The 12,873-nt window shown below is 43.5% G+C and overlaps 1 protein-coding gene across 2 annotated transcripts in view; it reads right to left on the bottom strand.

Annotated features, from left to right (window-relative positions):
* Positions 1-280: 280 nt before the first annotated feature.
* LOC135521955 (C-X-C chemokine receptor type 3-like) overlaps positions 281-12,873 on the bottom strand; it is a 68,857-nt gene continuing 56,264 nt past the window's right edge. The window contains exons 1-3 of one of the 2 annotated variants that reach the window (XM_064947783.1): positions 3,714-4,425; positions 2,675-3,034; positions 281-2,249 (exon numbers count right to left, since the gene is read on the bottom strand). In XM_064947783.1, coding sequence (XP_064803855.1) covers positions 1,473-2,249; positions 2,675-3,028 — 1,131 coding nt within the window. In that variant the 5' untranslated portion in view covers positions 3,029-3,034; positions 3,714-4,425 and the 3' untranslated portion in view covers positions 281-1,472. Of the gene's footprint in view, positions 2,250-2,674; positions 3,035-3,713; positions 4,426-12,873 lie in introns of those variants that run through there. The other variant, XM_064947784.1, reaches the window with a different exon arrangement.

Genomic DNA, 12,873 nt, shown 5'->3' with positions numbered 1-12,873 from the left:
GTCATCAGGCCTGCCAAGGGCCTAAACAGCCTGTTGCAACAAAGAAATTAACTCAAGCCTGGGATGCCTGGGACAGAGTGGGAAACCCTGTCTCATGCTGCTGTCAGACATGTTAAAACCAGTCAAAAGAAAGGGTAAAAACAACATTGGGCTTCCCCAGAGTGGGTCAATTTACAGGATATTGTGACACCGACTTGAGGAAATCAAAAGTGAAACAATTGTTGTAAAAAGGTAAAAATACTCTTATTCATTAATTATACACAGTAATGGAATAATACAATAACAGGATATACTTGTTTAATATAACATTATAGTTACACAATAGAACAATAACATATACAAGTCCTACTAAAAATGTAATATTCTGTGAGAAAATGTTGGGATTTCTTCATACAGATAATAATGAATGAATCATGAATAATATTGAGTGAGAAAATTACAGATATATAAATATCATATTCCTAAGAAAATCCTATGCTCCCGTTATTGGTAATGGCGAGAGGTTAGCATGTCTTGGGGGCATGATCTTTGTGCATCTGTAACTTACTCATCATTAATCACGATTGATTCAGGATTATCCGTAATCATGGTAGCCATTTTAATATAGAAGAAAACACATTCTATCATTATTTATAATAAAGGTGACACCAAAATGACACAATACAATATTTACCATTAATTTATATTCGGCACAAAATAATCTGAAACACAACAAAAACAAACTGCAAACGCATCCAACAAGTTTGTAGAGTCACATGCTTGATGTCATCATTGCGTGCTAGAATTATGGGACCAAATACTAAACTTTTGACTAAATTTAACACACTAAAGTGAATTGGTCCAAATAATTATGACACCTTCTAATAGGGGGACTAGATACATAAAGTGCATTCATTTCTAAACAGTAAAACAGATACGTATGAAAACACCCTCAAATAAAAGGTGACATGCTGTACTGTCGCCTAATACAAAACATTTGATTTCAAATCCAAAATGCTGGAGTATAGAGCCAAATAAAATGTTTTAGCTTCACATTCTAAATAAATATGTAGGTGAGTGTAAAAATCTAAATGTATGATGTATGTGTCTGCTGAAAACATTGTTTACTCTAAAATCCATGACATTCAGTGAAGTGCTCTGTAAAAATAATAATACAATAGATATAGGTTTGAAAACTTAATGCATGAATCTTTCCAACAGATTCTACAGAGCCGGACGACATCGATAGGTAAAACAAAACATGAAGATCAGACAACCCACTGACTTTATACAAATATACATTTAGTCTGAGCGTTATCCATTAAAGTGCAATTTAAAGAAAGTAGTCCTCATAAGGGCTTTCTACTATGCATGTCTTTCTCTCATGACCCATGTTACGGTCATCCATCAGACACCAGACCCATGACCCATACAACTTCCCCTCAAGGCAGGAAGACATACTATATTAGTCATTAGGATCCTCTTCCTACCCATTAGCTCTGGGTGGACTGTACCTGTCCCATGGTTGTCATTGGGTTCAACGTCCCCACCTCCTCTGCTTGGTCAGGTGAGTCTTCAACCACACCTGAATCCCATAGTGAGAGTTTCGGATCGTTCTGCACCCCCTCAACACACCTCACCATATCCAGCACGTGTCGCCGGAAGTTTCTACACAGTCCGAGATGGAGCACTGGGTTGAGGCAAGCGTGCAGGCAGGCTAGAGCGTACGTAACCACCAGACTGTTCTCCAGAGCTGTCCTCCCGTTCTCACAGGACCCAGCAACAGACTCCCCAGGCCTCCCCTGAAAGGTGTCCACCATTAGGGTGATGTTGTAGGGCGTCCAGCAGAGGAAGAAGACCAGCACCAGGGCCAGGATGACCCGGACAGCCCTCTGCTTCTGGAGGCCCTGGGAGCCACACTGCAGCTGCAGCAGGATGCAGGAGTAGCAGAAGAGCAGCACGGCAGATGGGAGGAGGAAGCCCACTGTATGGTAGAGCAGGCGGGAGGCCAGGCGCCAGTCAAACCCAGACTGGGAGAGAGACGGGTAGTTGTGGACACACTCCTGTTTGTCTGGTTTGGTGTCCCTCACAGACTCCAGGAAGTGCCAGTCGGGGATGGAGAGGAGGATGGAGAGGAGCCACACGGACAGGCAGCTGGCCTGCACCATCCAGGGCTTCCTGCGAGAGTACATCTGGACTGCGTGGACCACGGACAGGTAGCGGTCCAGAATGATGCAGGCCAGCAGGAAGATGCTACAGTAAAAGTTGATCTGAGGAGGGAGAGAGAGACAGAGAGAGAGAGATATATATAAACCTGAGAAAGCTCTTAGCTGGAATGAACATTAAGATGAAACAACTGTGTTCCTCCTCTGTACTTTCTCTTTTCAAAGAAATATTGACAGTTTATTATTGGACTCATAGGAAGAGCCCCTTAAGAGTACAGTAACCCTGATCTGGATTGAATGATGTATTGAAAGTGTATCTGATGACTTAGAAGAATAATAGGATGTAAAAACCCTTCCTCCCCTTCCTATCCAACACTACCCAGCACTCGGATTTCACAGTACTAGAACCCCCCATCATATACCACACTACTCCACACTCCTACCCCCTCTCCCCATCCCCCAGTTCATGTGTTCATACAGATATATACACTTGCTAGATCAGTCCCCCCTTACTCCCCACAAGTCCTTACTGAGAACATGGCTCCAGTGATCTTGCAGAGGGGGGTCCCGAAGCTCCATTCCCCAGTGGCCTGAACAGCCCAGAGGGGCAGCGTGACCAGCAGCAGGGTGTCAGCCATGCCCAGGTGCAGGATGAAGGTGTCCATCACGCTCCAGCTCTGCCTCCTCTGGACCAGAACCACCAGGACCAGCACGTTACCCACTAGCCCCAGGACCAGCGTCAGGGAGTAGAGCATTGGGAGGAACACCGAGCCAAAACGCACTCCAACGCCATCTTCAGGGGAGCAGTCCTCTTTATAAACATAGTCCCCATCGTAGTTATAGGTGCTATTCTCTAGAAATATCCCTCCCAGGTCCAGGTCCATGTCTGTCTGTAGAGAAGTCGAGAATCAGTTTATCGTTTGGGTAGTACAGATCAATCTATTGGGTTTAAGACAAAAACAATGCGAGCAGAATGTGTGTTGGCGAGGACAACAATTTCCTCTTTCACCAAGTTACACCTAGAGATATCTGTCTTTCGTCTCCGGTCCTCTGCTCTAACACTGACAAGTTGTGTGAGAAAGAGAGGTATCCCCTGAAGTGTCTCATCTGACAAGGGCCAGAACATATTATATTCACGCTGCTCACATGATTCCGATGTCACCATATGAGGCAACACTACACACAGCATAGTAACAGCGGAAAGTACAGTTCCCCTTAAGGGGGCTGTCCACTGCACTGCAGACCATCTGACTGGTGCCATTGGCTCACTATGGGAGTTTGTCTCGTTGTGCTCGAACCACACTCTCTAACCTCTCTGTAGGTATTCTATACTTATCAGATTTTCTGTTAAACCAGAAAGACTGGTGGGAGATGGCAAGAGAGAGGGGGAGACAAATACGAGAAAACATTGGAAATGTGGATGTATGGGTGCACGGATATATGCACACAAACACACGAAACATGAAAGACATACACGGAGTAAAGAGAACTTGTGTAGGACAAAGACCACAGACGAAAAGAGGAAACACATGGACAGTAGAAAGGGTTTGAAATGAGAAATATACTTACCACATAAACCGTGATCTGTAGTTAAATAAAGGTTCAACTAAAAATGAAAATAGCCGATCATTCAGTAGTCCCAGTAGCATTGGAGAGACGGGAGAGAGACTTACACTATAAAAAGCCAGCATATAACAGACAGTTTGTTTGAATGGCTGGAAGGAGAGAACAACTTGAACTAACAGTTCACACAAAACAAAAGTGAAGGATGTCATGGGATGATGCAGGACTTTTAGAGAGTTAACGCCTACCACAGCTTCCGATTGTCGGTCAATAACATGTACTTGGCGTGGCTTGCGCTCACAACGACTGTGCTGTGCGCAATGCGAACATTGTCACGATCTGGCAAGAGTGGATTTTGTCGTAACTTGTTGTGTTGCAGCCTGGTCTCATAGACAAGACTTAACATAGTACATATGTAACGGATGTGAAACGGCTAGCTTAATTAGCGGTGCGAGCTAAATAGCGTTTCAATCGGTGACGTCACGTGCTCTGAGACCTTGAAGTAGTGGTTCCCCTTGCTCTGCAAGGGCCATGGCTTTTGTGGAGCGATGGGTAACGATGCTTCGTGGGTGTCAGTTGTTGATGTGTTCAGAGGGTCCCTGGTTCGCGCCCGGGTTATGGGCGAGGGGACGGTCTAAAGTTATACTGTTACCACATATAAATCCGGAACCGTGACACAGAAATGTGTATGACATGTTATGTTTGGTATGGTTAGATAAGACAGATGGCTACTTAAGGAAATAACTCAAGTAATGGTGGTTGGTTGGGATCGGCGTATAACATGAACGTCTAGCAACCCAAAGGTTGTGAATTCAAATCTCATCATGGACAAATTTAGCCTTTTAGTTAACTACTTTAGCCCTTTTAGGTAACCCTTCCCTTAACCTTAAACCTAACCGATAGCATAGCTAACGTTAGCCAACAAGCTAATGTTAGCCACCTAGCCACATAGCTAAAAATCAAATCAAATCAAATTTTATTTGTCACATACACATGGTTAGCAGATGTTAATGTGAGTGTAGTGAAATGCTTGTGCTTCCAGTTCAGACAATGCAGTAATAACCAACAAGTAATCTAACTAACAATTCCAAAACGAATATCTTATACACAGTGTAAGGGGATAAAGAATATGTACATAAAGATATGAATGAGTGATGGTGCAGAACAGCATAGGCAAGATACAGTAGATGGTATCAGGTACAGTATATACATATGAGATGAGTATGTAAACAAAGTGGCATAGTTAAAGTGGCTAGTGATACATGTATTACATAAGGATGCAGTAGATGATAGAGTACAGTATATACGTATACATATGAGATGAATAATGTAGGGTATGTAAACATTATATTAGGTAGCATTGTTTAAAAGTGGCTAGTGATATTTTACATCCTTTCCCATCAATTCCCATTATTGAAGTGGCTGGAGTTGAGTCAGTGTGTTGGCAGCAGCCACTCAATGTTAGTGGTTGCTGTTTAACAGTCTGCTGGCCTTGAGATAGAAGCTGTTTTTCAGTCTCTCGGTCCCAGCTTTGATGCACCTGTACTGACCTCGCCTTCTGGATGATAGCGGGGTGAACAGGCAGTGGCTCGGGTGGTTGTTGTCCTTGATGATCTTTATGACCTTCCTGTAACATCGGGTGGTGTAGGTGTCCTGGAGGGCAGGTAGTTTGCCCCTGATGATACGTTGTGCAGACCTCACTACCCTCTGGAGAGCCTTACGGTTGTGGGCGGAGCAGTTGCCGTACCAGGCGGTGATACAGCCCGCCAGGATGCTCTCGATTGTGCATCTGTAGAAGTTTGTGATTGTTTTTGGTGACAAGCCGAATTTCTTCAGCCTCCTGAGGTTGAAGAGGCGCTGCTGCGCCTTCTTCACGATGCTGTCTGTGTGAGTGGACCAATTTAGTTTGTCTGTGATGTGTATGCCGAGGAACTTAAAACTTACTACCCTCTCCACTACTGTTCCATCGATGTGGATAGGGGGGTGTTCCCTCTGCTGTTTCCTGAAGTCCACAATCATCTCCTTAGTTTTGTTGACGTTGAGTGTGAGGTTATTGTCCTGACACCACACTCCGAGGGCCCTCACCTCCTCCCTGTAGGCCGTCTCGTCGTTGTTGGTAATCAAGCCTACCACTGTTGTGTCGTCCGCAAACTTGATGATTGAGTTGGAGGCGTGCGTTGCCGCGCAGTCGTGGGTGAACAGGGAGTACAGGAAAGGGCATAGAACGCACCCTTGTGGGGCCCCAGTGTTGAGGATCAGCGGGGTGGAGATGTTGTTGCCTACCCTCACCACCTGGGGGCGGCCCGTCAGGAAGTCCAGTACCCAGTTGCACAGTGCGGGGTCGAGACCCAGGGTCTCGAGCTTGATGACGAGCTTGGAGGGTACTATGGTGTTAAATGCCGAGCTGTAGTCGATGAACAGCATTCTCACATAGGTATTCCTCTTGTCCAGATGGGTTAGGGCAGTGTGCAGTGTGGTTGAGATTGCGTCGTCTGTGGACCTATTTGGGCGGTAAGCAAATTGGAGTGGGTCTAGGGTGTCAGGTAGGGTGGAGGTGATATGGTCCTTGACTAGTCTCTCAAAGCACTTCATGATGACGGAAGTGAGTGCTACGGGGCGGTAGTCGTTTAGCTCAGTTACCTTAGCTTTCTTGGGAACAGGAACAATGGTGGCCCTCTTGAAGCATGTGGGAACAGAAGACTGGTATAGGGATTGATTGAATATGTCCGTAAACACACCAGCCAGCTGGTCTGCGCATGCTCTGAGGGCGCTGCTGGGGATGCCGTCTGGGCCTGCAGCCTTGCGAGGATTAACACGTTTAAATGTTTTACTCACCTCGGCTGCAGTGAAGGAGAGACCGCATGTTTCCGTTGCAGGCCGTTTCAGTGGCACTGTATTGTCCTCAAAGCGGGCAAAAAAGTTATTTAGTCTGCCTGTGAGCAAGACATCCTGGTCCGTGACTGAGCTGGATTTCATCTTGTAGTCTGTGATTGACTGTAGACCCTGCCACATACCTCTTGTGTCTGAGCCGTTGAATTGAGATTCTACTTTGTCTCTATACTGACGCTTAGCTTGTTTGATAGCCTTACGGAGGGAATAGCTGCACTGTTTGTATTCGGTCATATTACCAGTCACCTTGCCCTGATTAAAAGCAGTGGTTCGCGCTTTCAGTTTCACGCGAATGCTGCCATCAATCCACGGTTTCTGGTTAGGGAATGTTTTAATCGTTGCTATGGGAACGACATCTTCAACGCACGTCGTAACATATTTTACTTTTGCAAATCCATAACATATTGTATGTTTTGCAAATGCGTAACATATAATAGGATTTGCAATTGTTAACATATCATAAGAAATGGGTGATGGACATCCACAAATGAATACTTACCGTACGAAACGTAACATACAGTATCATCCGGCCATGATTTGGAGTCCCATAGATCGGCGCACAAGTGGCGCCGAGGTAGGCCGTCATTGTAAATAAAAATTTGTTCTGACTTGCCTAGTTAAATAAAGGTAAAAAAAAAAATCATACTAAATGGAATGCTTCGGAACATACAGAACAATACGTAATGCTCTGAGACCAGGTTGGCAGATAATCTGCTGGTATCAACAGCTGTGGTTACTTCGGGGGAAATTTGTATCTACTTCGGGGGAAATTTGTATCCACTTCTGTATTGGTAGGCGGCGCTGCTATACATATGAGCTCCAAGGTCCAAACATGAAGTGTTGGAGACAGTTCTAGTTTGCATGCTTAACCTACCGTTCAACCGTGGTAGTTGTGCTCCATCGGGGCCTGAGAATAGTGCTTCAGTTATAATAAATTCGCGGAGCAAGTCCATTTCAATAGTTTAGACTAAAAACGCCTGCCCTAAATCTCATCTCCTCTTCTCTGATCTGAAGACACAAGATTAGCACTGAGGTAAAGTTAGTTTCAGGTTGTATATTCGACGGATATTCGCCTGTAGTTTTCCTTACATCCACCAACAGCAGTTAGGGACCGTCAACATAGTGACAAATCAACATTTTCAAAATTCAATAGCTCTTTAACCATTACTCCTAACAATTTCAAAATTGGTTGTAGCTAACCCGATGGCATAGACACACATTGCACACCCTGTAGTTTGTCCATTTTCATCTCACATTATTTACATTAATTTTTCAAAATGTTGAAAATGTTCAATAGCTCTTTGGTCATGTGATCTGGTGAATTCAAGCACGTTTCAGAATGTCCACTCAGTGGGCCTACACATTGCACACCCTCGAGTTTGTCCATTTTTATCTCACATGGTTTTACATGCATTTGACAAATTTTAGAATTTCAATAGCTCCTTGGTTATGTGACCTGGTGACTTCAAACAAGGTTCAGAATGTCCACTCAGTGGGCCTACACATTGCACACTCTTTAGTTTGTCAATTATTTTTTTATATATATAGATATATATATTTTTTGATCTCAGATGGTTTTACATAAATTTTTCAAAATGTAGAATTTCAATAGCTCCTTGGTCATGTGACCTAATGACTTCAAACAAGGTTCAGAATGTCCACTGACTACCCTTCTATATTGCACACCCTTTAGTTTGTCCATTTTCATCTCACATGGTTTTACATGAATTTATAAAAAATTTGAATTTCAATAGCTTCTTTATCATGTGACCTACTGAACTGAAACCAGGTTCAGAATGTCCACTGACTATACCTTCATATCACACACTCTGATGTTTGTCTACTTTCCTCTCATGCTATTAGACTTAAATCTGTAAGCTTTGCAGGTCTTCATTTTACATGGGTGTTAACTATTTTTTTTAAGTCAACAAATGTTCCATCCTAGCAATAACTATCTTTCACATGGACACTGAAAAGATCCGCAAATGGCTGTATGTGGAATGGATCAAGGACAGGAGAGTCGTTCAAACTGAGGTGCTTAACCTGATAATGACTTGATATTTGAGTGCATTCACAACAAGCCACCTGCAGACAATTTACAATTTACAAAATGCAATATTGCATTTGAGGGTTTGTTTTTCTGATATAAATAGTTATTTGATACATGTGTAGTGTGGTTCGTTGTGTCCTTTTAATTAGGACGCTGCCACAACTGAAGGTCTGTTAGTGGAATTATTTTTATTTGTCCTGCACACGAAGAGACAACACACATTATGTTAACCCTTGGCGCAGTCCTAGCTGGAATACCTAGGATAGGATAAAGTAATCCTTCTAACCCCCCCCCCCTTAAATGATTTAGATGCACTATTGTAAAGTGGCTGTTCCACTGGATGTCATAAGGTGAATTCACCAATTTGTAAGTCGCTCTGGATAAGAGCGTCTGCCAAATGACTTAAATGTAAATGTAAATGTAGCTCTCAGGCACCTTGCTAGCCGAAGGTCAGGCAAAAGAGAACAATAAGGGGGTACGGAAATACAGATAACCCGCGATGGGCCAAACCAACATATACACAACTTTTACAATCACATGTATGTACAATATTGACATGAAAAAGTGTTTGTACACCAAAGAAAAACATGAGCTATGCAGCTGTAATTAAATAAAAAAATATACTGAATTATTATTATTATTATTATCAAATTATTAACATCCCCTCTTGACCTGGCTTATTTGAATTGGTCCTTGTGTGCAACTTGGTGCATAATCTAGGGGAACAACATCACACTGCTACATTCACCCCCACTGTTTTACACTAGATTATAGGCACAAAACACATTACCTCGAAGGTAACAAAACAAAGAAAGAAAAAAAAGAAGGATTAGGAAAAATAAGGGGTAGCTAATCCCTTGTTGAACCGTATATGAAAAATGCCAAATACATTTTATGCCGATGGACTACACACAAAGTTACATGAATTGTCAAGTATATTAGACAAACCCACAAATCATTCTAAGACACACTTAGATTACTACATATATATATTTAAAAAAATTAAAGGTAGGCAATATCCTACCGTCACCGAGAAACCAGGAACTGTTTCATTTCCTGTGTAGACATAGTTTGGATTAGTCTATTCACTGGCTTAATAAATCTACCTAGTCTAGTCCGAACACCCTCACCCAAAAACCTAGCAAGAATGTCACAGGCAGCACTAACCCTGCTCAGAGGTCTGACCTCAGGATGGGGAGTACTACAGATCCGCACATCCGGAGCCAGCACACTTTCAGTTACCGACTCAACACTAGTAGTGTCAGACGACTGATCAGAATCCTGGTAGATTGTCTCAGACCACACTGACGAAGAATCTTCAACCAAGGTAACATCATCTGTTACAGCATCATCCACACTGAATGGAGTTTCGCAATCAGAACTCTTGTAGGCTTTGGGGATATCTCTCTGGTCCACTTCTGCTGAGCATACCTCACTTAAGGGGACTTCATACAGTTGTTCCACCTCACTTCCATCAGCTGGGACTTTACCATCCTCTTGGAGTATCCTCCCAGAAGACTCAGGAAGGCCTGCTACCCAGTGGACAGTCCTGGCGTCACTCCCATCCATTTGGCTGGACTCTGCAGACATCTCAGAGATCACGTCACCACTCGATAGAGATCCGTGACCCTCAGGTTCCTCCCACGAAGGCAAAGGCAGAAAGTTGACTGGCATGATCAGGTTCCTATGCACAGTTTTGATGCGTCCAGTGGTAGGGTGTTGGATACGATGTGTTCAGTGAGCTGTTCTTCGCAACCACTATGTACACCGGCCTCTCTCAGATCCTCACCCAGAGACTGGACATATTTATCCACATCTACTGTGTCCCCATCCAACAGCACACTTTCAAACATACATGCATCCGAACATCAAGAAGAAGGGTGGAAACCCAGTAGTCTCGTGAACAGTGCAGTTATAGAAGAATGTCAATGTGTTCAACATCTGAGGCCATTTAGCCTTGGACCTAGCTGGCAGAGCTCTAATCATCCCACCCAGTGTGCGATTCAGACGTTCTTCTTGACCGTTACCCATAAGGTGTGGTGTGGGACTTTTCAACACCAGATAACTGAAGCAATTCTGCAATAAGCAAACTCTCAAAGTTAGCACCCCTGTCAGAATGTCGGACATTTCCACCTGACCTAATTAAAGCGCCCCTGGCCCAGCACAGTCAAATCAGTGGTGATATTTTTCTCCTCTGTGTACTCGCTGGTGTAAAATCTTGAGGTGTTCTGATCTGGAGAGACTCTTCTCTGCCTCTTCAGCATCATGATGTTGTTGAGGATCCCCAGAGGATCCACAATAGTCACGTCTCTCTCCTGCTTGCTCCTTTTTGTTTTGTCAACTTTTCGGTAGGGATGTTACGTTTGATACCGGAGCTCTTCCTTAACTCCGTCTGATCTAAAAGTTCTGTGCGTCCATGAATCCACGTAAGGCCACCGACTCTGTTACATTTCATCTGAACTATCTGTGGTGATCGGGGGAGTGGGCCATCAGTTATTGCTTATAGTAATTACCGCGGGGCGCGGCTTGGAGCGCACGCTTCAAACATATTGTGTAATGTGAATTGTCAATGATCATGGCCCTACGGATCCTCATAGGCCAATTATGCAATCGATATGGTTAACATGTAATGAAATTAATTATATGTACACGTGAAGACAATTGAAAGGGTGAAATGAGAAACGTTGTTGTTTGCTAACTGATCGACATTTGATACCAAACTAATGGGGATTTTAGATTGAATTACCATTCACTGTTTGTATTCTTTCATGATTTATGATAAATAGTTACGAGCCTAAATGACTCACGGATGATTACTATTGACTTCTTAATGAACTGGATTGTTGACTCCCCTAATTATGTTAATCATGAATGATTGTTATGATATGATCTTTGGAATGAGGAATTTGATCGGATACATGTTATTTGTTTCCTTTGTTATGCAGCACAGACTACACAGTAAATATACAACTTTATGGTTAAAGGAATTCCTGCCTCAGTCTCATCCATTCCTCTGTCACCTGACCCGTGACCACCTGTTCACCTTCACTGTCAGTCATCCTACCTGTCCAGCTACCCACGCAGATTCCACTATTTTTTCAGGCATACTGCATTAGCATCGAATAGCCCACGCGATATGCAACTTTTCAGGGAAGTTAGGAACCAATATACACAGGCAGTTTGAAAAAGATTGCCTTTGTTTTCCTAACAGAAATTTACATCCTGTAGCACAAACTCCAAAAGGTTCTGGGACACTGTAAAGTCCATGGAGAATAAGAGCACCTCCTCCCAGCTGCTCACTGCATTGAGGCTAGGAAAAACTGTCACCACCGATAAATCTACGATTATCGAGAATTTCAATAACCATTTTTCTCCGGCTGGGCTTGCTTTCCACCGGGCTACCCTACCCGGGCAACAGCTCTGCACCCCCCACAGCAACTTGCCCAAGCCTCCCCCATTTCTCCTTCACCCAAATCCAGATAGCTGATGTTCTGAAAGAGCTGCAAAATCTGGACCCCTACAAATCAGCTGGGCAAGATAATCTGGAACCTCTCTTTCTAAAATAATCCGCTGCAATTGTTGCAACCCCTATTACTAGCCTGTTCAACCTCTCTTTCGTATCATCTGAGATCCCCAAAGATTGGAAAGCTGCCGCGGTCATCCCCCTCTTCAAAGGGGGAGACACCCTGGACCCAAACTGTTACAGACCTATATCTATCCTACCCTGCCTTTCTAAGGTCTTCAAAAGCCAAGATAACAAACAGATCCACCGACCATTTAGAATCCCACCGTACCTTCTCCGCTATGCAATCTGGTTTCCGAGCTGGTCATGGGTGCACCTCAGCCACGCTCAAGGTCCTAAACGATATCATAAGCGCAATTGACACAAGACAATACTGTGCAGCTGTATTCATCGACCTGGCCAAGGCTTTCGACTCTGTCAATCACCGCATTCTTATCGGCAGACTCAACAGCCTTGATTTCTGATAGAGGAATTAAATTCCTATATGTTTAATACCCAATTAAATTAATACACTCAGCCCATTTTTAAGGATTTGTAAGAAACTTATTTGCTTAAAATGGGCGGAGACCAGTCTCAAAATCAAGCACTAGCGTTTATTCCCGAAAGTACTGAACACGATACAATTTACCACAGGTCATAAACTGAAAATAAGGTCATTAGTTTTTGAACTGCCCCGTCTCTTCTCCACTCCGGTACAATGGCAG

The sequence above is a fragment of the Oncorhynchus masou genome, chromosome 30, assembly GCF_036934945.1.
Source record: "Oncorhynchus masou masou isolate Uvic2021 chromosome 30, UVic_Omas_1.1, whole genome shotgun sequence".
Taxonomy (NCBI): Eukaryota; Metazoa; Chordata; class Actinopteri; order Salmoniformes; family Salmonidae; genus Oncorhynchus; species Oncorhynchus masou.
The sequence above is the reverse complement of the archived record's forward strand: the minus strand, read 5'-3'. Positions and strand labels throughout refer to the sequence as shown.